The sequence below is a fragment of the Nerophis lumbriciformis genome, linkage group LG07 (assembly GCF_033978685.3).
Source record: "Nerophis lumbriciformis linkage group LG07, RoL_Nlum_v2.1, whole genome shotgun sequence".
Taxonomy (NCBI): Eukaryota; Metazoa; Chordata; class Actinopteri; order Syngnathiformes; family Syngnathidae; genus Nerophis; species Nerophis lumbriciformis.
This window is the reverse complement of record NC_084554.2, coordinates 36,027,432-36,053,552: the sequence shown is the minus strand read 5'-3', so window position 1 is coordinate 36,053,552 and position 26,121 is coordinate 36,027,432. Positions and strand designations below refer to the sequence as shown.

Here is a 26,121-nt window from a genome sequence, read left to right as displayed (position 1 = left end):
ACTGTCGTTGTGGCTTGTGCAGCCCTTTGAGACACTTGTGATTTAGGGCTATATAAATAAACATTGATTGATTGATTGAAACATCCCATCAGTTGACATCTCAGTGGGAGCAGACATTGTACAGTAAGGGATTGTTTTATTATGTTTGTAGTTTGTATATCTTGTTTAGCACTTAGCAATACTGCTACCAGCTAGATCTGCTTATCGCAACATTTCTAAAACTTGTAGATCATTCTCCGTATATTCAGGCTCAAAAATATATTGTTCTGGATCGTCATTTGTTCCAAAGTAATCATTGTTGGCTCTCATGAAGTTTACTATGATCAGTTGTTGTTTAAGGAAATAGTGAATAAATTAAGATTTAGAATGCATAACAAAACAAAAAACATACGTCTTCCTGTCATACATAAGGATTGTGAATGATAGGCAAAATTCCAAATAAAAGTGCAGTTCCCCTTGAAGTCGACATTAATGGTCGAACGCTTTTGTAGACATAAAATTTAATAGCCAAATGGGTTATTTCAATGAAAAATACGGCCAGTTTATGTCAACATGTGTTCTAGTATTGAAACCTCATACCTACTGTGTAGTTAAGTTACATACAGCATTAAAAACATGCAGTAAGTATTATCCTGGATTCTACCACAGCAATTGAGAAAATTCATATATTAGATGCGTTACGTTTTTAGATTGTTAGCTACTAGAAGAAAGACTTGCACACACACACACACACACACACACACACACACACACATATACACACACACACACACACACACATACACGTGTATATATATATATATATATATATATATATATATATATATACACATGTGTATATATATATATATATATATATATATATATATATATATATATATATATATATACACACACGCACACATCCCAGCTGCTATGTTGGATTAGAGTATAAAATATTACCTAAATAAATAAAAATGGAAAAAAGTAAAAACGATGTCAACAAAACTGCCCTAGGTTGAAAAATTATTTTGTCATTGCCTATTTTATTTACCGGTATGTCTCTGCCCAAAGTTACAAGTAAATGTGCAAGCAATGGCTACTTTCAGTTTAAGTCCCATGGTCCGTCAAATAATATAAACGAGTTCCACAGTATATTATTTAATGTATAGTTGAATACTGTAAGTCAGACAGGGATTTCTGTTCATCCTAAAGAATGAATGAGTTGCAGCTTACCAGTCTGCCCGGAGAAGTTAGTCCTCGAGGACTCAGCTCTGTGAGACAAGCAAGTCAAAAGAGTGATATGTAAAATACAGTATCAAGTAAAAACAATTCGAAGAATTCCTCCATACCGTCAATTGGGGTGGGAGAGGGTGTGGGCGCCGGTGAGGGCGACTCCGTCAGTTGGTCCAGCGTTCCGCGTTTCTTCCCGTCCCGAGATTTGGCGATGACCATCTGGGCTTTGAGCGCATCCTGCTCCAGCGATTTCATCCTGCAAAGATTAGAGACCACCAATCAGCTTGAGAGAAAAGAGGAGGAAGAGACAATTACACACACACACACGGACAAACTGCTCTGGATGGAAGTGGTGTCAATGACTAATTATGGGTGCTCCTTGTCCTGGTTTGCTGGGACAAGCAGTTTAACAAGTTAGGCATTCCAGGAAAAGGACTACCTACTCTGCTTCATTGCATTAGTACAAGTTAACGAATGGAACGGCAAGGCACAAAAAGACGTGGATGAGGTGCTGCAAAGAGGACGGCAGGACAAGAAGAAAGAGAAGCCACACATGTAAGCGGCAAAGACGTGCAGCAGCAAGGCGGCCCGTGGAAAGGCAGCAGAAGCACTCTTGAGTGTTGCTGCGATTGCTTTGCTTGGACCTTTCAAAATCAAAGCATCCCAGCACAACCCCCACCATGCCGTGCGTCTGGCCCTGGTGGCTGGGGCCGCGAAGCAGACCTGAGCTGGGAGGCAGCAGAGGAGGGAGTATCGGAGGCAGGGGCCGTGCCCTGAGAAGCCCTCACTCGGGCTTGGTAGAGCCTCTTAGCCAGGTCCTGCTCATACTGCCTAACATCGTCCTCCAAGCCTAAGGGACTGTGTCCCGGGCAGAGGTGGAACGCGTTTGAGGAGGAGGAGGAGGAAGTGGGATGAAGAAAAGTACACCGCAGGAAGGCACACAGAAAGAGAGAGAACCACAGAATGGAAAGTAAAAGATACGATTACGAGAAACGGGAGTAAAAGATATGCAGAACGGAATCCCAACACAAACACGAGACAAGACTGTATTTACCGTGCTGCTCTCCACATGGCTCTCTTCTCCGCCTCCAGGGCTCGCTTCTCGGCCGGGGAGAGGTCCTTTTCTAGGGCTGTGGCCAGTTCCGGACTCTGCATGCGGAGTCTTTCTTGGTGTCTGCGCTCCGCTTTGGCGGTGCGGATGGGAGCTGCAGACTCGCTGCCATAGACTGGGTGCAGCCTAAGAGGACACGTCACACACAAAAAAGTTTTTTGACAAAAACGCACAAATAGATGTCACATGGAGAGTTAATAAAGCAGGAGGTTTGTACCCAGCCATGGAGTTGGGTCGCTGTTCCAGTCTGAAGCTGTCCTCCAGTGAATTCCTCGGGGTGTCTCCTCTACCATCTACTGACGAGGGCCTACACAAAGAAGATGTCAGCCACAGGAGTGTGTGGAGGTAAATATGAGAGGTAGTAACACAATGTACCCTGAACTTCCACAGTAGCTGGGAGGCGTAGAGCACAAGTGCGATGGCGTGGACACCGGCTCCACGTTGTACTCCACTCCATCCAGCAACACCTTGCCTGTGACCTTCATCTGCGCCACATGCTTGGACAGGTCCTCGTCCTCATCCTCGTCTTCTTCGTCCAGTAGGTACTCCCGCGCACGCTGCTCAAACTTACGCTCTGCGTCAACACAACCACAAGTATGACAGCAGACAAATTTACAGCGCGTTTCGGTACAGTGAAACCCGTTTATGTCCAAGCCCGTCGGACTGGCTGTCTGATGTCGACGTAGGCGGTTGTCGACAAAACTGAAATCTAAACCGTAACATTTTACTTGTGACTTTGGCCACAGACATAAGGATCATTTTCATGGACACTGTGTTCCTCCATTTGTGCATATATGTTTTGCGATATGGCAGAAAAAATAATAAAAATCACAATGAATTTTTTCATATAATCCGTTCCTAATAGCCAATTTTTTTTAAATTTTATTTATGGCGAATTATCCCATGCAGGATTATACCGAGTACCGTTGCATTGCTGTTTACAACAGCACAATCTTGGAACATATATTTCTGCCATGTTTGATGCTAACAACTGTCATTTTGTTCATATCTATGATTGTGTTTGCAGAGGTGCAACGGTACAGGTAACCCACGCTACGGTCCATACCTCGGTTTTAGGGCCACGGTTCTTTTTCGGTACATTTTGTGGGGTTAAAGAGAACACCTTTTTTCCCTCTCTAAGTTCTTCTGTTATTTTGCTTGTCATCCCAAACTTCATTCTGCATTAAACAAGTGGTGTACTAAATACTATAAGTTAACATTTACTAAACAACACTTTCAAATAGTAAATCAATATTTGTTTTCTTTGATTACTTGTATACATCAGTGCTTCTCACCAGTGCTTTGGCAAACAGCAAGCGATGACCCAGATTGTGGAGTTTTTTAAAACTCAAATACTGTAGTTTATATTTATTAAAAGTACATTAAAGTGCAGTTTGAATTTGAGGTACTGTAAAATAATGTGTACCAACACAAAACAAGTCAACGGTTACTTCAGGAACAAAATGTTTTTATCCACAAACTCAGAAATGAATTAAACAAAAAGTGTCTGCAATTTTCTTTTAGTACATGTAATATCTGAGGAGTTGAATCAGAGCAAACATAAAGTCGGACTAAAAAATATTTAGATACAAATACAAATAAAAAAAATATGAATACATATGTGAGTGTTTATTCCCCAATACAAAAGTTCAGTCACAAAGACATTCTGAAAAAAATATCAAAATGGCCCCCGCATACTTGACTTTTCAGTATGAGGCCCTTGGTGGAAAAAGTTTAGACACCACCGATCTAAAGTATTAGAAGCTCTCGAAATAAAAATATGAACAAAGTTTAGTTAGTTGGTCAGTTAATTAATATAATAAAAAAAAAAAAAAACAAGTTATGAAGTAACTTGAAAAATTACAACAACAACAACAACAGTATTATTTTCATAACATTTTTGACACACGAGGTAATGCAGTTTCACAATCGTATTATTAATATTATTCTATCTTACAGGGAAAAAAACAACAGTGAAAATATAAGAAAAAAGACCCAAAAAAATCTAAATATAATGAAAAAAAAAGCTGAAATATTTTAACTAATAATTATTAGTAATATACTTAGTCACTGACACAAAGTTTTGTCTTTAAATAAATACAATTATTTTTAGCTTTTTTTTAAATTAGAAGAAATAGCAAAATGGCCCCCACATACCAGTACTTTCACTTTTCAGTATGTTGCCCTCAGTGGAAAAAGTTTTGACACCCCTGTATAGACTTTAGTTGTTTGACATAGATAGGTTGGCGAAAAAAGCTGGGCCGACTTAATAGGGTTTCACTGCATATGTTAAAAAAAATTAATTTAAAAAAAGGATACCAACCTTCCTCCTCTCTCATTTTCTTCAGGTCATCCTCCCCAACGAGCGAGACACGAGGTTTGGGCTTGTCAGGTGTCTGCTGCTTCACGTCGATCTCAAAGTATTTCTGTCTGTCCCTGAAGGAGCGCTGCTCTGGGCTGTCCTTGCCACTGGGCGACGGACTCTGTTGGGTTGAAACATGAATCAGCATCAGAGTGTCATATGAAAGAAAATTGCAAAATGTCATCAAAAGCAGGCCAAGAAGCAGGAACAACAATTACAGCCCTGCACCACTGTACAAATAGAAGACAACTGATTGGCCCACCACCGGCCAGGTCAAGCACACCGCGGCCCAAATGAAGGAGCAGGCTGCTGGATGCGGTGGCTACCTGCATGTCCAGGGACGGCCTGGAATGGCGAGGCACAGCTGCCAGGCTCATGTACTCCAAACGGTCAGGGGAGAGGGAGGACCGGGCGCCGATCTGGCTGGTCCCACAATTATTGGCTCCCTCTTGACCGTAAATGCAGTTGTCGAACACTTCATTGTTCAATTCAGGCTGAAAAGTCGGGTAACGCTCAAAGCTCAAATACATCTCTCAAGACACAGTCTACAGTTAGATGGGGGTTTGACTGTCTTTTCTCCCGAGCTTCAAAAATTAGAAAGACCTTCTTCCTCATGTCCACTCACCTCCGGAGAAGGTTGCTTTGGATGGAAATTGTTCCTTACAGCATATAGGTCCTAGTGGGCAGAAACAAACAGCGTAAGAACAAAAAAGGAGAAAAAATGAGGACAAAGACGGATATGGAGCAGGCAGACAAAGTAGCCGGTATATAAAGAGAATGGATTTAAATACACGTGCAACTCATGGATGAACGCATTAATCAGCATGATGACACAGCAGTACGAAACCGATGAAGGCATTCCACAAGCCACACAAAACATCACAGGCCACTCCTGACGCGGTACACGCTCTGTTTTTTGCTATAGGCCGCGCCGGTCAGGAGGCGGCGGGGAGCGAGGGGCAACCAATCAGCACAGCATGCGTTGTTGTCGTCGTGACCTGTTTTCGAGCCCTGAGCGACTCAGCCTACCTGCGGCGGCTCCAGCACTGCCAGCGAGCGAGGCACGGCGGCAAACGCCTTGTACGCCTGCTTGGCATTCATGGGAAACTCGTCGGGCGAGGTGGGGGAAGGGGCCCGAGGCTGCAGGGGTAGTGGGTATGGGCGGGGATCACGAAGGATAGGGGAGGTTGGTATGGTGAAGGAGCCGACAAACAGAAGGGGAAGAGGAGGAGGTGGGCATGACAGACAAACGAGAGGGTAGACGATGAAAAAGCCATCAAAGTTGACAGTGGAGAACGGGTGAACAGTATGGCGGCTGGTTTGTGTGAGGGAGGGGGGGAAGTATGCCAGAGAAAAGACAAGACAGTAGGGCTTGCAAAGCAACTAGGAAGACTAAGAACAATTTTCATAATTTACACATTCAGCAGCAAAGTTGCTTTTCAAAGAAGAAATAATAATGGGTGCTTTTAGAAGCTTCCATATTGTGCAATCAAGTCTTCCTTTTTTTGGTGTGTTTAAAAGTGCAGATATTTCCTGTGCCGTTATGACTTGCACCTCCGCTGTGCTCATTTTACGTGTCTGGGAAGGTGTAGGTGGCACGGAGCATAGATTGACGAGTGAGAGAGCAGCCCTACGTGGAGGTGAGGGGCCTTACAGAGGTCTGGGAGTTGAAGGGGGAAGGGCCATGCTGGAAGGGGCTGGGATTGTTGCCGTCCGGAGTGGCCAGCGAGGCGCTTGGCCGCACGCGCCCAACCGGCAGGATGGCACCCGGCCGTGTCTGCGGAGAGACCATAGACAGAAACGTGTAAGAAGTGTTGAAAAACTATTAGCGGTACCGAGCCACAGGGAAACTCACAGATGATGGAAGGTGGTCCTTGCTGTTGGGGGTGGAAGTGAAATGAATGCTTGCCTGCATAAAAACAATGATTGGTTAAAATAAGGAACTGTGAGGCTTTTAACTACATAGAGATGCTACCTTTGGCGATGACAGGCCAAGCTCACCAAACTGCAAAGAGCCCATTTGGTAACAACATTACCTCTACTACTAGTTTCTAATGTATAAATCTACACCAGGGTTGTCCAACATTTTTCCACTGAAGGCCGCGTACAGAAAAATTCAAGGATGTTGGGGGCCGCGTTGATTTATTTTCTACATTAACCTCACATTTTGCTATAATTAGACATACCCAAAATAACCAATATTTATAAGGTCTACAAGGAATAATCTTGGTATCAAAATAAAGGGAATACTTTATCTTTGCTAATTGGTAAGTGTAAGTGCTGATTGCTCAGTGAGTTTTAGTGGTAGAGGAATTATACTGTTAGAACGGCTATGTGGTGTTTTATTTTACAAAATTCTTCATGACAAGCTGCTTTGTGAAGGGCCACTTGTTTTGTGACATTTTAAGGGTCGTGTACGTTTAGCTGCCAGTTGACGTTCTTCTAGTTATGTGGACTTGATTTGATTAATATTGAGCAATTACCTTGGCAACACAGACAAAACCCAGCAGCTCACAGTACTGCGGCCCGGCCAATGTAGGTCAATATTCTGGTGAAACGCAAAAAATTTGAATATTATGCAAAAGTTAATTAATGTCAGAAATTTAACTTCAAATGTGAAACTAATATGTGATATAAACTAATTCCATGCAAAGTGAGATATGTCAAGTCTTTGTTATAATTTTGATGATCATTGTTTACGATTGTAGCTGAGATAGGCTCCAGCACCCCCCGCAACCCCAAAGGGAATAAGCGGTAGAAAATGGATGGATGGATGGATGTTTACAGGTTTTGAAAACCCCAAATTTTATGAGATTTTCAAATTCGAGGTTTAAATAAGCTGTAAGCCATTAATCATCAACATTATATTAAAAAAATGCTTGAAATATATTGAGTTGCATGTAATGAGCTCATGTCATTTATCAGTTTCACACTGTTAATCTAATTGCTGGAATAAACAAACCTTTGCAGAATATTCTAATGTTTTGAGGTTCACTTGTATGTTAATTGAACAAAACACCAACATCTCAGCTTTGTGTTAGAGGTGACAGAGCACATCTGTGTAATATGTAATAGAATGTCTTAATAATGAATTATTTTATAATTACAATATGCAGAAGGCCAATTGAAAAAAACAAGCTGTGGGCCCAAAATGGCCTTTGAGCCGCACTTTGGACATCCCTGATCTAGAGTAGAAGCATCCAGTCTAAGCTTTGCAAAGCATTAGGTTATTATAGCCACATTTAAAGCAGCTCCATGCTTCTCAGACTGGTAGCTGAACAGGTTTTTAATAAATAACCAAACAAGTCATCCAGGTCAGAGCAAGGAGGGCTTTCAAGCACCACTTACGAAGCGGGTCTCCCTGCCAGAACACAGGGAGCTGTTGGAAGAGTGGTGACTGGGCTAAGTGGGGTAGGAGCAAAAGTTTCCTATGTACCGTAGTCAAAGTAACTTATGGAAAGGAGGAAATTAAGCTGCCATGTGATGTGCAAGCAAATGGTGACTTAATGCAGTGCTGATGATGATGCTCACCGGTTGGATGGTGGGAGAGTAAGATGCATCTCTGACTGGACTGTCTGTCCTGGTGTACTCAGAAGAAGGTGTCTGCAAGATAAACACACATTAGTAGCGCATGGAATGAAAGTATAAGTGCACATGGGTCAATTTTAAAACACAGTATTTGAGAACTTTGATCGAAGTCAACCAGATATATGGCAGCTTGCAAATCATTAAATAGCAGTCAGTTATGCAAACCCAACATATCTATTGGCATTATAAGTTATTACCAACCCATGAGCTCAGTCCAATCCTTAGAGATAACACAATAGTATCAGTACATTAATAGACAGTGATTTAAGATGAGTCTGCATCATGCACTTTTTTGTGTCTCACAAAACAATCCTTCCTGATTTGTGACCTCTACCGCAGCTGTTGGTACAGACATTCCAGCCTACCCTGACTGTGCACACAAATACCTCAATCGTGAACAAAGTGAACTACTGCAAAGCATGCACCGGTTCAAATGCTAGTAACATACAGCTCAAAAAATGCCATCAAGTATGTACCACCTAACGTTGTGCCATACAGTGTAAAAAATAAAAAGGCTATGGAAACTAACATTTAGTCCAGATGCAAAGCCCATAATCCCGCTCCTAGGAAATCCAGTGATAAAAACAACAAGCGGTGTGCGGTCACACAACATGCCGGCTCCAAACCACACTCAAGCAAATGCCTTGCCTTGCTGAACAACCAAGGCTGCAGCTGGCCCTGCTTCCCGTAGCCCACTGGCGGACCCGATAGGATCCGCTCGCCAGGCGGTAGGCCCTTGCCTTTGCGGTTTGCCACCAAAAAAGGGTTTTCCTTGAAGCAGATGGACTGAGAATCCACCAGGCATTCCTCTTCCTCGGATAATACTGACAAAGTGACTGAACTGACACTGTCCGTGTTGGAGAGTCCATTGGGAGAGAACTGGGATCCGTGTTCTATGATCGGACTGGGGGAAGAGGACACCAGATCCATGTGGTGGTTCGAGGGGTGGCTTAAGCCGAAACCCAGGCCCTCTAACGGGGCTCCGTACTGGGCCTGCAGGGTGGCCTCCATGGGGGTGGTCAGACTTACAGAGGAAGAGAACTGAACAGGAAGACATTAAAATGAGAAAGTGATGCAATAGATCAAAAAAGGAGGATTATAGGATGTCCTGAAAATAATTCAGTGTTCTAGAGGTTGTGTGATTTGGGAAAAGAGCAGAAACAAAAAAATCCAACATTGTGTTCCTATAAATACACACTTGACATGCAAGCTTTTTAACTGTTGAAGTGATTTACTCATGTCACTAAATAATTCCTAAAGCTTACGAGGGACGTTTCCCACTACTTGTCATTCAAGACTTTCTGAAAACAAGACTAACGATCACATAACTGCAGCCGAGGCCCCCTTAAGACAACCGCCCTAAATAACCAAATTATCAGGGCAGCGAGACATTACGGCACCTCTAGTGAGTGAAGGCAGAACTGATGCTGTAAGTTTAGCTTTACATGTCTGTGTTTTAAAATAAGTATATCTAAAATATACCGTACTATATCTTCCTGAGAATCAGCGTCTTCTGCTGTGAACATTTATTTTTGGTCCATTTCTTTTTAGAAAAAAATATCTCTGTTATGCACAAAAGACCACTGCAGTAGATGTTATTTTAGAAGGTTATACATATACTACATGGACAAAAGTAACGTTCTATAGCAATAGTTCTCAACATTTTTTCAGTAAAGTACACCCCATATTTGTTTTTGTACTTCCTAAGTAGCGAAATATATTTTTGGTTGACAAAAACAAAGATATAAAACGCAACATGACAGCATCACTATACAATTTATTACAGTTCAAAAACAGTGCTCATCTCCTTTTCTTTGAATGATTTGTGAATAAAATACATTTAAAATGACTTTTAAACAAATAATGAACTTAATTATAAATAACTATTTGAGCAAATAGTCAAAGTGACCTCTTATAGAAATACTGTATAATGAAGATGTGTTTTTACATTCTAATTAATTTATAAACTTAATATTGTTCTTTTTACATTATGTCCCTTTCTGTTACAAATACCATAAAAATTATGTCTTGTTTATATATTTGGATTGGGTCAAACTTAATAAATCATAAAGTGATCAAATACTTACCCCGCTGTATATCACCAAAATGATTCCCGGGCTCCCCTCACCTCCCAGGGGGTGAACAAGGGGATGGGTCAAATGCAGAGGACAAATTTCACCACACCTAGTGTGTGTGTGACAATCATAGGTACTTTAACTTAACTTAACTTAAAATATATCTTTTTTTTTAATCCCATTAGTCCTTGAAGTGCTTTCAAGTACCTCAAGAGGTATTATTATTGAGAACCAGTGTCCTTGAGGAAATGACTACAACCTCCTGAGAACCAGCGTCCTCTGCAGTGGACATTGATTTTGTTTTATTCCTTTTGTCGGATCTGAATGACACTTTTGGAAAAAAAAATAGCCTTACTTTGCGAACCACAAATCGCCACTAAAGAGGACGCTAGTTCTCAGGAGGGTATAGGAAAACCCTGGTTGATAAAATGCAAATATGTTAACAGACTTTTGTCCATATAGTGCTCTGTATATTAATAGTCTATGTAAAATAGCCACGCTCTGAAGCATCGCCTTGATGACCAAGTAAGAATAGAGGATTCGGGTCAGTGGGACAGAATGTGAATGACTGCCCTTTTGACACCTGGCACAAACTGGGTGAGGGGCGGGTGACAGCTGGCTTTAAGGTGCGTGATGGAATAGCGAGTATACGAACGTACAGAGTTAACACATACAAACAAATGTGGGACACAGAAAACGAACAGAAAGTTAAAATTTTATACGAGCGGCAAATGGAGACCGTAAGATATTTAACAGTCGCATTGAGAGCATTAAAATTTTTTCTCATTCACTCAGCCCTCAGATACAGCCCTGCTTGTATCCTATTCGATATTGTTGGAAAATAAATGGTATTGTATTACTTAAAAACCCATGCTTAACTACAATAATATTATTATATTATAAAGTAGAATATAATCAAATAAATATAAAATCAAATAAAAAAAGAAATAGTATTTAGAAATCTTTCCTGTCCAGCATCTTTATACTTACTGTTGGATGTCTGCCTGGATCGTCCTGTATAGTCAGAGCAAGTCCTCTAAGAACTGAGACAACACCCTTCCCAACAGTCTGGCACTCCACTCCACCCACCCACGGGGGCCTCAGTCCACTTCAGAGGTTTAAAATATCCCAGAGGCTGCGTGATAGTGGGCAGCTGTCCCCTTCCCCCAAACATGACAGCTCCTTTTCACGGAAGCCATGCGTCTTCTCCTTTAAACCTTCTTCTGATGCATACATTTTATCTCCTTAAGTTGAGCTCCACGTGGTTGTTAAACCTTGCAATCAGTCACTGGTTATCCAAAGGAAATGTGGCTGTGGAATCGGTATGCATCCAAAGTTGGACACCAGCCGTGTTACACGCAAAGACCCAAGAGTTAAAAGTCCTGCTCACCGAGGAGCAAATGGTTGACTCAAGATGACAGAGCATATAGATGGAGGCCATTTCAAATCTAGCTCTAACAAAAAAGGTATCCCATCCAAGGATAAGGGGTCAATAGTTTCAGACACACACAAGCTTTTCTCACTTCCATACACAGGACCATAGAGAAAAGACCGTAGGGAGCCTTACCCTATTGATCCTCTGCAAGCTGGTTGTGGGTAGTGCTGCCAGGGTTTTATAGTCCAGCTTTAAAGGTCCAGTGCCAATGTTCTAAAGAAAAACACATTACAAAGTAAAGCACTGCTGATTCAACAAATAATTGTAACACAATTTTAATAACATGCTCGCATGTAAATGGCCTACAGTATGTTCCATTACATAAAGGGTGTCCAAAGTGTGGCCCGGGTTATTTCTTTACTGTAAACTAGAAGAAAAGGGCACTAAGGGCAAAATATAAGGGGAAAATGTTAATCCTAATAACACGAATTGTCGCCTATAACACACATTAAAACACGCAGTCAGGGTGTTCCTTCTTGGTGTAACAGTGGTCATCCCACAAAATCCCAATTGATTGAGAGTTAAATCGAGCAGCGCGAGCAAATGACCTAAAAGCCCTGGCCTGTCATGTCATAGTCCATCGCAGCTCTTAAAGGGGAACTGCACTTTAAAAAGAAATGTTGCCCATCATTCACAATCCTTTTTTATGAGACAAGCACACTTGTCATTTAAAAAAAAAATGCATTCTAATTTGTAATATACAGAAAGTATAAGGTGGCTAACAATGGAAGTAATGGGATTTGCTCTGTTGTGCCAATAAAGCACTCTAAAAACCTAAAAAAACAACAACCTCCATTCAGGTTTTATATACTTGCTGTAAGTATATATTGTATGTAATTTAGTAACAGGTACATTCATAACAACATGTAATATTTAGGTATTTGCTAATTTAAAGCAATAATTTCACAAATGCATCACAACTTTCACTATTTCCTTCAACAACAACTACTGCCACTAAACATGGCAGACTTCATGAAAGCCATCAAAGACTACTTTGGGACAAATGAAGATCCCAAACCTTGTATTTTTGAGCCTGAGTATAGGGAGGATGAGCTACAAGCTTTAGAAAATAAGTGATAAGCAGATCCAGCTTTAGTGAAATTAATCATAATTCTGACGCAGTTAAAAAAAAAAACTTTTTTTTTTTTTTTTTTTTTAAAAGGTGGGTGCAAAGGACCGTCTTTTCATGTCTTACTTGCAATCTTCGGGTCTAAGTTGAATGTCAAAGTTGACAGTGAGTGGCATGATTTATAACTAGCAAACTTTTACTAACTCAGAGGCAATGCAACAGCAGCTCAGTATATAAATAGCTCTGTGATCACAGCGCCAGTAAAAGTATTTCCTCTGCATTAGCGCTTGCAAAAATAATATTGCTAATGCTTGGTTAATATGCAGGTTACGAGATGTTAATGGAGTATTGTTGGTGGTTTTTGGAAGTTTTTTCCAAGGGCTTTATTGGTGCATTAAAAGACCCCTATTAGTTGCAATGTTGGATATCTTGTATTAGCACCGCAACACCGCTGACTCCTTTGTTTCATTCATTATTCTGCAGGACGATGCCTAAATCAGTCATCATTACATTTTAGAGTTTACAAATTACAATGAATAAAAAAAAATGTGTTCTTGTCTTACGAAGTATTGTGAATGACAGGCAAAATTCCCAAAAAAGTGCAGTTTCAGGCTTGTTACATAGCATACCTACATGGGTTAGCTTTAGCATGTTTACAAAAGTAAAGATATTTAAATGGCCACCAAATCCTTTGACTTTTCAGTGTGCTGCCTTCGATACAAAACAGTTTGGACCCCCCTGTATTACGTCTTTGTCTAAGTGGGAGCTACTATTTTTCCACAGTGAACTCCAGTGGGGTCAGGGGAGGGGGGCCTGTTTGTGATGGACCGGAGTTTGGCGGAACCAGCATGGAGGAGTGTCTCACCTCAGTCTCCTCTTCAAGTAGGCGAGTTGCCTCCTCTCGCTCCAAACGCATACGCTCCTTCACGGGAAAGGAAGGAGTAGAGTGCAGAGGGAAAAGGCACACACACACGTAGATGCAATGGAGGGGGTTGAAAGAACAGCAGACACATGAAAAAGCGTCGGAGATGGAGTGATTGCACCATACACATCAAAAGGATAGAGAGCGGGAGTTGAGAAAAAACGAGAGGGGAAAGAAAAGTATAGAATCATTCGTTCACTTTTCATTCACTATGGGAGCCGAATACGCATGCAAGGTGGATCATTACAGGAATAGCTGTCAAACAACACCCAGTAGGGTGCAGAAGTAGGGACTACAGTCACCTTGTGTGGACTAAGACTAATATTTGGTAGTAACTATCTGCTCTTTTAAATTTGTAACTTACCACTTTCTCCATCTCTTCTTTCTCCCACTGTGAAGTCTCTCGCACCATCTCAGACTCCTGGAGAAGAGCAACATTCAGCATCCTTACTGCTGCTTTAAGTAAGCCGGGGAAACAATGGCAGCTCCATTAAATCTAGAGGCCGCCACTTTGGGGGTTTGTGTGGGCAGACCGGACAAAATAAACGGCCACACTGGCGCTTTCGAGTGCTCTGATGCATGAGTGGAGGCAGTAAAACTCCCGCTAATAGGGAATTGCTGTGGTGCGACAAAACCGCTGAACAAAACATTTGATTCACGCGTCAACTTGGCTGATGCGATTACAAACACGGCAAAGTGTTTCCTGGTATGTTGACGACTAGCGAATACTGTTGCATTGCATGCTAATGACTTCCTTTTATGCAAACTAGATATTTCCCGAAACACATTTGGCAAAATCGTGTGTGTGATTTGCGATTGTACCTTTTGTATGATGTCCATCTCCTCTGGGCTCAGGTCTCGGTCTATAGAAGAGATACTCTCCATACTGTTCTTACGGACGATGCCTGTTGCAAAAGGGTTTGCGATGATGCCAGGAGATGGCTGGAGATAAAACACAAGATGTTTAGCAACTTAGCATTGAACAAAATTCATTACAGACATAATGCTCGTCACTTAGACCCACTTCAACAATAGTCACGTTGCGCGGGTCGAAGCCGTCACACACCAGCATCACCAAGGAGTCGCCAATGGCTCGGAGTACCCGCACAGCCTCTGTGTGCGTCATGCCCAGCAGGCTATGGTTGTTCACCTCCAGGATGCGCATGCCCACTTGTAATCGGCCGTCTCGTGCAGCAGCGCCACTTGAGCTCACCTGTTTGAACGTGAATTTAGGAAGTCTAGCTAATAAACTCGACCAAAATATACGTCAACACGGATGCTACCTTAGATATGAAGATGCCCTCATCTGTTGGGTCAAAAGGGTTTCCGGCGTGACCTTTGGCTCCACCGCGTATACTGATGCCAAGCTTCTCCCCAGGCTGCTTATGGATTACAACTTCCTGTAACACCGCAAACCGCTGCATCAGCATCTCAAGAGTTTTCTTTGCACTTTGACATATTCTGTGGACAAACTAACCTGCATGCCAGGCGGCGAAGGGTCCCTGCGTACCAGCATTTGGATCTCCTGCTTGTTGGCCAGCAGCGCACGCACAGCCTCTTGGTGCGTGGCGTGACGCAGGTCGATAGCGTTCACCTCTAGTATCCTGTCGCCCACACGCAACCCACTCTGACACGCCAGGCCGTGAGGAATCACCTGTGGAGGAGGGGCATGCATCGTCTACAGGAGGCAACACAGGAAATTAATTATTTGTTGGGATACCTTTGAGATGAACACTCCAGGTTCGTTGATGCCAAAAGGGTGGCTCGCGTGGTCACTGCCTCCCACGATGCTCAGGCCGAGAGGACCGCCCGACTTGACCAAAGTCACTTCCTGTTAAGTGAATTATTATTTTTTTATGGTGTTTAAAAGGTACAAATTTACTAAAGTGGTGTTTCCCAAACTTTATTGAGCCAGGGCTAGGCATGTATACCGAGTACAAGAGGTGGGAATCTTGGGGCACATTACAATTCGATTCCAATTCTTGGAGTGACTATTCGATTCAGAATCGATTCTTGATTTTACATGATTTTCGCAAGATATTATTTGGTATATAAAATAGAATAAAAGGTATTTATAAAATTGCATTTATAAAATTTTGTATAAAATGTTAGTCAAACTAAACGTACATTGATCACTTGTTACTGCACATTTGTTTCCGCTAAAAAGTGAAAAAAGTACAATATTGGGGTTGCTGTAAACTCCATTGTTCAATAAATCACCACACCATGCATTCTCTCTGGAAATGGACAGCAGCAATTATAGTACAAGAGCCAAACAGGAAGACGTGGTGTAACTCAATAAGAATCAAGAGTAAACGTGCAATTTCAGGTGGTTTGGTCTCTTACCTCGATGGGATACTCATCCACCTGGCCTAGTTGGTTTCCGGTAAGGCCCTCTTCTTCCTGGTCCGGAGAGTCCGAGGGTTCTGGGGGCGGAGGAGAGTGGGCTCGCTGCCGGGACAGACCCGGCGAACGTGGTGCGTTGGGGTCTCGCTCCACCAGGAGGGCGATAGTGGGTGAGGTGCCAGTAAGGAGCGCTACTGCCTGGTCATGTCTGGCCTCTGTCATGTCTACACCATTGATCTGGATTTACAATAACAACAACCGGTTCTATCATTGGCACGGTGTGCCAAAGTGAGTGCAATAGAGAGCTCTAACTGCTCTCGGGATTAGAGGGCCAGAAGAAAAGAGGGTAGCGGGGTGCCAGGTGATTGGAAAGGCAACAGGAAAGCAGGAGCCTTGCCTTCATCATTGTTAGAGATAAATACTGTATATCTTATTGTTTGCATCTTGCCTTTATGTATGTAAAAACCAGTATGAGCATGAAACTCCCCAAACAATCTGATCTCAAATACACAAAGGCAAGCAGCAGAAAGCAACAAGTTTTTTTGGTAACAGTGGTAAGCTTTCAGGCATGCAGTCTTTAAAAAAAAATGGTCCCATGTGACAAGCAGAGGTCAGCGCTGGCCTGACAGTATCATCCCTTACCACCGCTACCACTGGTCCGCTGCTATGGTAACACATGTGTCTACCATGTCAGCAGCAGTGACAGGCTCAGGCCACCCCCACCACCACCACCCCCCGACACCGTACCAACACCCAACGAGGTAAAGCGGTAATGCAATAGTAAGCATGCAGCAGGAGGTGGAAAGAAAGAATCGTGAAAATGAGAAACAGCAAGAGGAAGAAAGAGTCAATGCAAATAAGCCAGGAAATGTTATCCCAAAGGCATGACATTATAGCGAATTCTTTATATACATTATTTTAATTGAGATGAGTGTTTAGAAACACACCATTCTTACAAACGACGGCCCAGTACAATGTTAAGAGGTATTCCTGTGAAGCCTTTAACTCTTTGTATTTTGCATTAGTTTGAAAACTAAATAAATTAAAAACACATTATCAGTCAGCCTCATGACTAAAAGTTGCAGCATCTAATGCCAGGATATATAAATACAGTAAGTCGCTTGTCAAAATATGTTAAAATTGTAATGTGAGGCCTGATTAGTTCAACTCTGGTAACTTGGAGAGAAAATTACTCACAGAGATGACCCTGTCACCAACGCGTAGCGTGCTGTCCCTGTGGGCTGCTCCCCCCTCTGCAATGCGAGAGATGTAAATTCCCTGAAAACAAAGTAAATGGAAGTTGTCTTTATTATTCCCACCACAGTTCACTTCCAAATAAGTTGTGAATTGATGAGAAGATCTTAAGAGTGTCCCTCTTTATGCATCAAAGTTGAACTGACCGATTTCACAATATGTTTTTCACCAGGTCAAATACGAAACTCAAGCAAAAACTCACTGCTCTGTTCCACGGAAAACAGAAAGTGTCAACAGATGCATGAGCAAAGTGCACAGCAACGCTTCCATGGAGCAACCGCAACATTAAGTCACCGCATGCTTTCCCAAAAACATTTTGACTTACAGCCAGACCCGCCTAAATCAAAACGCGCTCTCCTCTGTGTGGTGTGAGCTGAGACCAGTTTCAAGGGGAGTGATGCACACTGGCCCAAATATACGCTTCACTGCCCGTCCGCTTTACAGTGAACCTATCATGTGTCCGAGGCACGCTATTCATATCTCCGTTCACCACGGCGATGACGCAGAAACGCTGTGGCCAGAATAGGCACAGCTGAAAGACTGAAAGAGTTATGGCAAACACTTTATGACCGGGCTTTCCGACCACAACTGACACAAATAGAACTTTTAGAAATTGTGTGGGTTGTGGCCAATATTGATTAAGCAAATAGGCTAACAAAACAGCATTCCTTTAACCAGCGTTAAGGGGGTCATACATATGACATTTTAAAAATGATTTGAACAGATGTTATTTGGACCCAAAATAACTTAAAATGTGTCTCACTGTGTCCCCTGTGCGGTAGGGAGTGGAGCCCTTGCCCCCAGCGATGCTGAATCCCAGCCCTTTGTCATTTCGAATAAGACAGGTGGAAAGCCGCTGTAGAGGCCCACTCTTGTGACCATCCTCCACATTGAAGGCTAGCCCGCTGCTGCGTCTCTCCCGTGGGAAGTAGTCATCTTCCGGCCTCAGCGGTGTGGTGGTGATGGCGTTCTCCGGCTCCACCATGCGCTCGCGCAACACCGTCATGGAGACGGCCGTACCAGAGCTGCGGAGCGCTTCCACGGCAGTGTGATGCTCAGCCTCGTGAAGGTCTACAGCGTTCACCTGGGCCAGAAAGTTGACATAAATTAACATCTTATTTAGAGCGCGACCATTATGTTTGTTACTGGGCCGATACGAATTATTAGTTGTAAAGGAGGCCGATAACCAATATTTGTAGCATGTATTTATTTGCAGTAAAAGTGTATTAAACATGACTAGCATATGTTAGTAAACAGCTGGACAACTTTTTCTAAGAAACGTTGGACCGGTAGCAACATAATCATTTATGCGGCGCTAATTTTGGGGTTAATATAGCACCAAAAAACATCAGAAAATTTCACTAACACCTTTCTTACGTGTCGAAAAGAAGCATCGATATTTGCATTTCAAAATATGGGAAATCTTCTGGGAAAATAGGTGAAAATATGGGATTTCTCTACATCACAAAAACTAATCTACTCAATTTTATAGCAGTTCATAGATTTAATACACTATAAGGTTTCCTTGTGAAGAAGCCTGAAATACTGCGAACATTTAAATAAAAACAATTTTGGGTTCCTTTATGTAGCTTATACTTGAGACATTTTTAAAGCTGGCTGACATAATCTATTCCTGGATGTTACAGAAAGTATGAGAATGTGTGAGCTGCTGTCTGCTCTTCTGTACTTATACAATAAGTCTCCTATTTGTCATCCATATCTGTTGCGTCGTTTGATAGAGTCACAGAACATGAAACTCACAGCGCCGCTTTAACGAGCACACACTCCGAGTGTTGCGCACGGAGGTTTGTCGAGCGACTTGATCTCTGTAGTAGCGAAAACAAACAAAACGAGAATGGGAAGACGCCAGGAAAGAAAGCCAAAATGGGATATCCCGGCAAAAAAATGTAGAGGTTTTGACGGGTACAGGTAAGCAGAGGACACATACTGTAGGACACCACCACTGCAGGAGGGAGCGAAAGGGGGGGGGGGGGGGGCGTGGCCGCGTGAGCGCCACAGTGAAAGCAGACCGGAGAAGAATTATCACAAGAACTCAATAAAATGCCCCGTCAGATATCAAAACATATTTAGGCAGGATTGGACAAACGGTAGAACATTAATGGATGGATACTGACAATGAGAGTTTTTTTTATTCATTAATGAATCAAAAAACTAATAATTGGGCTTCAGTAAAAAGGTAACTTTTTTCATGTAGGGCAAACGGGCTAGTGCCTGAGCAGTTGTTATTACTATCTACTTTTTTTTTAATACTAAATACTGCGATCATATGTCTATATAATGTATCTTCTGTAGTTCTTTTGTAGTTGTAAAAAAAATAACAAAAAAAGTCTGATTCCGATAAAAAAAATGCTGACACGATATACGTTAAAATGCCAAATATTGGCGCCAACAATTTTACTGTGAAATGTGGCCCATTTGAGTGCATTGGATGTGTACCTCCAGTAGTTTGTCTCCCACTTTGACTCCTGCTTTAGCTGCAGGACCATCCTCTGAAACTCTTGAGATGAAAATCCCCTGCAGCAACAATCCAATAAAAAATGTATTATTAGTACTCTCAGATCTGTTGGATTATTGCCACCATCTCGGAAGTGGTCTGACCTCATCATCCCCCTTGTATGGCGTTGATCCTTTCCCGCCGGCGATGCTGATGCCGAGGCCGCCTGTTTGGCGCAGGATGGTTAAGGTGTGCTGCAAGGTGAGGAGGAGGAGTCAACACAGTCAATATAAAGAGCTGAATGGAACTGAGCAGCATGGACAGAGGATGTAGATGGCCTCCATCCACCTGCCAGGAGATGATCATAACTTATGCATGGAGAGATAGTCTGGAGTCTAAACCCAGTTTAAGCGCATTTTTTAGATCTTACTGTCAATGTGAATGGACTAGATTTTAATTTTAACAACTGTGTGATGAGTACAGCTAGTTTGCCAATAATCACTTAGCTGCCTTTAGACTACAGACAAAATATAAATGCACACTTTTGGAAGCTCTCGTCAGTTGCATTCAAGTATGTTTGTACAGAGAGGCTTTAAAATGTGGGCTAAACAAGGAATAGACTACTAATAAACTGTATACAAGCCATGCAAAATGGGAGGGAGTCGAGTAGAAAAACAGAAAGTCGTGTACTACATCCACGACGGAAAGAAGACTAAAGGACCATGCTGTGGCATTCCAACTCTATTTTCACAATATCACACTGTATTGAGATATTTCAAATACAAACAATTTAGTCTGGTAAATACATTCATAGGAGAAACAAATGTCTTCTGGAACCCCTGCTAAATTACTGTTTCAGTGTGTTTCAAAATATCCAAAACAAAATGAAGGAGGCCGATGTCCCAACGAGACCGTCCAAGGCAGGGCAACACAGCACGGGCAAGCAAGAGAAAAAAAAGGGCAAAGCAGCAGGAGAAAAAAAGGGCAAAGCAGCAAAAGCAAAAAGATGGCAGGAGATGTGGCAGAACATGAAGCAGGACTGGGACTCTCAAACCATACAGCTATGTCAAGAATATCACATCAAAAAGGTTATATTGCTAAGCAAACAATTTGTAATTTTTATATAATTATATTCTTCACAACTGTATAAAATGTAATGTTATTCTGTCGTTGCCCAGCATTTCACGAAAACAAAGCGGCATTCAGGTTCTGCAACACTCACTGAATGGTTATGGGGTTCCTAAAGTGATTGGCTTGGATTACGTCATGGATTTAGGATGAGTAGGAAGAACAAAAGAGTGCACAGGAAAGTGAAGGTACAGACCTCTTCCTCCTCTATTCGAGCAGGTTCAATCAGCAGATTATTGACTTGATCAAATGACACCCCCTGTTAGGACAGTAACCAGCGACAAGCATGCGGATTAGTTAGGCCAAAAAAAAAATGCTCACACTCGCTCAAAAATAAAATAAAACACACACTCATTCAAACATTCCAGAGACGCACACTCTCCGTGACATCCCATCTTCCATTTTTAAAGCAAAAGCAGTACAACGCTCGCACCACCCCAGCTACCGGAAGCAAATACAGGCAGAGATGGAAAGACAAGACCAAAGAGCCATAGCGCAAAAACAGTTCTCGGCAAGAGCGGACAGCAGAAGTATTCAAGGAATCTCAGCACCACAGGGGACATTTAAATCCATGCAGCTTTATATACAACTGAGAGTATAGACTTATTCATAGGGAAGCACAATCAATTGAAGTTCATTAAATCTATTCTAAATATTAGACAAAATTAGTCGCGGGGAGGTCATTTCTATGCAAAATTATAAACTAGATAACCGTGCAAAAAACTAATTGGACGTCACATTCCAGCTCTGCCAATACATCTTCTGGTCATCCATGCACACGCTAACACACATCATAAATGATCACGGTTAAGAAACTTCCTCAATTCAAGTGAATAATTAGTGAATCAGCTGCAATCTTTCAAACAATCAATTCAGTGGTTCATTATATTGTAATAACCAGTCAGTGTAGACTCCACCCACTCAACTCCTACAAATACACCCACACACACACACACACACTCACACACACACACACACACACACACACACACACACACACACACACAAAGCATGTGGCATTACACAATTAATCGTTTAAGCAATGGCCAGCTAACATGTATCGTGAGGTTTTTAGTACTGATCAGCGCCAGAGATGTGAAAGAATAGGCGAGCGAAAATATGGCCTGCAGCTGCCTGAGGGGTAAAAGGACATCTTCTTTTCTTTTTTTTTACGCAAATTTAAAATGTACAATATCATTTACAGCACAAATTTTTTCCCCAAAAATTTCTGAGATGTGCAGGGGGTCACTTTGATGTAGTTTGTACATTGAAAGAGGATAAACCAATCCATGTAGGTCAATATATGCTAAACTAGCTACACAAAATCTAAACATCTTTGCTTTGTGTCACAGATGACACAGCAAATGGCATAATATCTAACACACCTCATTAATATTGAATTATTTTTTATTTTTACAGGATGTTGAGCTGATGTGTATCAAGCTCTTGTGTCGATGAGTTGGTGCATTTTTGGCAGAGAGCCAAACTAAAACAAAACACAAAAATGATGGCCTACGGCATATGGCTTTATCAAGTGTCCTGTTTTCCAAACTTGGAATACAAGGCAGATAATACACCTTCTAACATGTAAGCAAAGTGAAGCAATTGAGGAGCTCCACCGTCTCTCCTTTACCTTGACCTGGCTGGAATTAACGTGGTACCGGCTGTCCTCCAGCTCCGATGCCTCCATTCTGTGACAGAGCAGAGGGGTGCTAATGGTGTCCTCTTCCTCCTCGTCCTGCTCATCCTCAGCGGCCTGGGTCGGAGAGCTGAGGCCGTCGGGGCTGAAGCCCTGCAGCAGTGCTGCCACCGTCTCAGGCTTGGGCAACTTGGTGATCTTGAAGTGCTTCTTGTAGTGCGGGGTGTCCTTCCTGATGAGGCGTTGCTTCTCGGCAGGCAAGGGCGGCCTTTCGTCGTCCTCGTCGCTCCCCTCGCCTTCTTCACCGTCTTCCTCATCGTCGACGCGGATGATGGGCTCCTCTGCAAAGTGCACAGTGGGCTGGCAAAAAAAGAGCAGCGACGTTTGAAACTTTGAGAGTTGAGTGGAGTTTAGCTGAAGAGCAGCAGGGTTTGAATTCTGATCACCTCAATGTACTCCACCTCCATTTCATCCAGGTCCTCCTCCTGATGAGAGTGACCGTCCACAAGGTCCTCTCTATGTCTCTGGGAGGGGACAACAGCTTCCCGCCTCTCTTCGTGAGAGGTGGCTGACACTGTACTGTCGGACAACTGGGAATCATGGCTCTGATTGGAAAGGTCACTGAGACGTTTTTCCTAAAAACAAAAAGTACCCGTTTAAGAAACAAAGAAAGCTTTCAAACAAATTGGACTATTAGCATGTGACTGTGTACCTGCACATCAGACAACTGATCATCTCCCTCGGGTCTAGACGTGAAGCCTTCATTCCGCCTCTCCTCGATTACTTTCTTCATCACCTTCAGCTCGCTAGGATGGGGTGTGGCTCGGCGCTGGAGGCCCTGAATAACAAATGTCAACTTAGCAATAAATCATCAACCTGACTAAAAAGTACTACATAACCACTGTCAATCCCTTACTCTACGCTCTGCAGCGGCCTCATCATCCTCGTCCTCGGCCTTGGTCTCCTCCTGGAACTGGATGACCGACACTCTGTTCAGGTTGCTGTCTGTCCAGCTGTCATCAACGCTGTTCTGTAGCAGGTTCTCTGTGGAGAATAAATGGAGGAGAGCACATAATTACACAGAATGTCAAGACAGAGCAAAGAAGATCATATAACAAAGCACACGAAACAAAGAAGAAGACAGGGTGCATCTTACCGAGGCTAGGCGAAGGCTGCTGAGGCAGCAGATAGCAGGTTAACACCTTCTCCCCTGTGCGTTCGTCATCCTCGGTCTGGAACTTGAGCATGGGCTGCGACTGGTTCTCTGCCAGCCAGATGGCTTTCAAGTTGAGGTTGGTCAAAGCAAAAGGCAGGTTTTGTAATCTTGAGATCCAAAAACAGAAAGGATGACAAATTAGTAAGAATGACATGAATCATTTATTGCACCTTACACATTATTGGATGGTGGTTGGAAGAGTTCTGAGTGCTGGAGACCTGTTCCCGGCCACATCCAGAACGTGCAGCTCCGTAGCATCTGCAAGCTCGGCGGGCAGTTTTCCCAAGCGGTTGTCTCTCAGCGATAGCACATTGAGGCTGGTGCAACCCCCAAGGTCTTTGGGCACAGCTTCCAGGCGGTTGCGGTCTACATTCAAGTTGGTCAGCTTCTTCAGCTTGCCCAGCGAGCGAGGAAGTGTCTGTCCGGTGCACAGAGAACATGGGATCAGATCAATCGCCCATGATAAAGTTTTATTTTTGTTCTTCTGCAGCCTTACTTGGAGAAGGTTCTCGGTCAATACGAGTTCTGTTAAATTTTCACACTCTCCTATGGAGTCAGTCAGGTGAGTCAGTCTGTTCTGGTCCACCTTCAGAATGGAAAGTTGCTTCAGACAGCCTGAAAAAAACATGCAATTTAACCATCTGCTTAATTTCTATTGGCCAACAGCATTTTGAATTAAACAAATCAAAGTGGCTCTCCTGCATCCCTCAACTTTTCTATATGCGGCCCTCGCTGGAAAACGTTTGGACGCCAGTATACAGATCAAGTGTAAGCTTCATGCTTCACTAGTGTCAATGGCATTATTTTTCCAGCAGAGGGCAGTACATCCTACTTCTCTAATTGAGACTATGTCTTTCTTCTCCATCTCACCTATGCTGTCTGGAACGACCTCCAGCTGGTTCTGTGTGAGCAGCAGGTCGGTGAGAGCCAGGAGACCGTTGAGCTCAGACGGGAGCTCCTCCAGACGATTCTCAGACACGTCCAGACACACCAGTCTCCGGAGGTTCCCCAACTCCTACAGACAAAAAGACAAAAACATAAAAAGAGAAAAATTTATTTGGCTATCTCTTGCATAAAAAAAAACCCTTACCCAAGTTGACTTACTGGTGGTAACGCGGACAGCTGGTTCCGGTCCAGCCAAAGCTCCCTCAGGTTGGGCAAAGCACCTAGGGTGTCCGGCTAACAAATGAGAAGAAATGGAAGGAAATTGGAAACAAGTAAATAAGAATAAGAGAGTTTTTAAATGTAGTTTTGGTTGGTGGTACCATGCCAGGAAGTTAAAAGTCGCAGTGGAAACCGCTGCTGCTGCAGCAAACATCATGTGCTCTACTTTGGCAAAATGACATGGTCAAAGTTAAAATCTATAGTGGCCAACCCAAGTAAAGGAGAATGTCGCTGGGTTATGGCAGACAGCCCGTAGGCTAGGTTTCAACATGATGTCACCTATTTGTTCAGCCTCCGCTCTCGTCAGGCCATGCATGGGCTTTTGTTTACGCTCTCGTATTGAGACTTGCATGCGCTCCCAGGCTAAGGCTTGTGCTCGGGGCACATGGCAGAACCTTGCGTCTGACACGGAGGAACTAAGAAAAATATGCCGTTGTCATGACATACTCATGGTGGTGGGAATTTTGGGTAGTAAGGTATGTGGGAAGCCAATATTGGACATGGGTCTGAAAACCTTGACACCTGCTATATATTATTGGGCGAGGCACTTACCAACACTTCCAGTTCATTGCTCCCCAGGTCCAGCTGTTCCAGTTTCACCAGGAAAGACAGTGACCTGGGAACAAATGCAACAAGTTTTGAATAAGCTGCTCAAACGTGCCCTGAAGGAACAACTATAGCGTACAGTCAAACCTCAATTTACGAACCCTTCTATTTGCTAACTTTTTGGTTTACGGGCTTTAAGATCGCGCCAAAATATGCCTCTGTGTACGAACCATGCCTTGGTGTATAAACGCTTCATTCATTCATTCATTCATCTTGTGTGCCGCTGGCCTAAGGGCGCTGCCATTTGGATGACATTAAATCCTGTGCAGTACAGTCCACACAGGGCACGGCCATATTGGAGAGGCGGTGCCGCATACGTCATATCCTGTTTACGCAGTCCATGACTCAGTCGCCAGTTTTCAGTCCTTTCGCATGTGGTTCTTTTCTCGCCATTCACCAAGATTTGTCTGCTGTACAGCTTCCTCAATGTGGGTACAAAAAAGCCAACAAACCGGCCTGGAAAGAAGGAAGGATTCGCTTTGGACTCAAACTTAGAGGAGAGGGAACCCACACAAACTTCCACTCCTCCTCGCGCC

General features: G+C 43.0%; 1 protein-coding gene across 5 annotated transcripts in view; it reads right to left on the bottom strand.

Moving 5' to 3' along the window:
- The window catches only part of scrib (scribble planar cell polarity protein), a 78,869-nt gene that overhangs the window by 10,291 nt on the left and 42,457 nt on the right, over nt 1-26,121 (bottom strand). Inside the window, exons 6-42 of one of the 5 annotated variants that reach the window (XM_061965269.1) lie at nt 25,532-25,595; nt 24,920-24,994; nt 24,686-24,830; nt 24,312-24,430; nt 24,034-24,233; nt 23,756-23,922; nt 23,516-23,643; nt 23,312-23,437; nt 23,046-23,234; nt 22,594-22,959; nt 21,157-21,219; nt 19,997-20,086; nt 19,835-19,912; nt 18,141-18,461; nt 17,321-17,401; nt 16,124-16,360; nt 15,498-15,608; nt 15,255-15,431; nt 15,061-15,177; nt 14,802-14,990; nt 14,600-14,719; nt 14,142-14,198; nt 13,721-13,777; nt 11,919-11,999; nt 8,925-9,317; nt 8,220-8,291; nt 6,544-6,597; nt 6,343-6,465; nt 5,718-5,828; nt 5,314-5,364; nt 5,015-5,182; nt 4,650-4,809; nt 2,702-2,900; nt 2,544-2,633; nt 2,270-2,452; nt 1,332-1,471; nt 1,216-1,253 (exon numbers count right to left, since the gene is read on the bottom strand). In XM_061965269.1, the coding sequence (XP_061821253.1) occupies nt 1,216-1,253; nt 1,332-1,471; nt 2,270-2,452; nt 2,544-2,633; nt 2,702-2,900; nt 4,650-4,809; nt 5,015-5,182; nt 5,314-5,364; nt 5,718-5,828; nt 6,343-6,465; nt 6,544-6,597; nt 8,220-8,291; nt 8,925-9,317; nt 11,919-11,999; nt 13,721-13,777; nt 14,142-14,198; nt 14,600-14,719; nt 14,802-14,990; nt 15,061-15,177; nt 15,255-15,431; nt 15,498-15,608; nt 16,124-16,360; nt 17,321-17,401; nt 18,141-18,461; nt 19,835-19,912; nt 19,997-20,086; nt 21,157-21,219; nt 22,594-22,959; nt 23,046-23,234; nt 23,312-23,437; nt 23,516-23,643; nt 23,756-23,922; nt 24,034-24,233; nt 24,312-24,430; nt 24,686-24,830; nt 24,920-24,994; nt 25,532-25,595 (5,140 nt within the window). The remainder of the gene's footprint in view (nt 1-1,215; nt 1,254-1,331; nt 1,472-2,269; nt 2,453-2,543; nt 2,634-2,701; nt 2,901-4,649; nt 4,810-5,014; nt 5,183-5,313; nt 5,365-5,717; nt 5,829-6,342; nt 6,466-6,543; nt 6,598-8,219; nt 8,292-8,924; nt 9,318-11,918; nt 12,000-13,720; nt 13,778-14,141; nt 14,199-14,599; nt 14,720-14,801; nt 14,991-15,060; nt 15,178-15,254; nt 15,432-15,497; nt 15,609-16,123; nt 16,361-17,320; nt 17,402-18,140; nt 18,462-19,834; nt 19,913-19,996; nt 20,087-21,156; nt 21,220-22,593; nt 22,960-23,045; nt 23,235-23,311; nt 23,438-23,515; nt 23,644-23,755; nt 23,923-24,033; nt 24,234-24,311; nt 24,431-24,685; nt 24,831-24,919; nt 24,995-25,531; nt 25,596-26,121) is intronic. The other 4 variants (XM_061965266.1, XM_061965265.1, XM_061965267.1 and 1 more) reach the window with 4 other exon arrangements.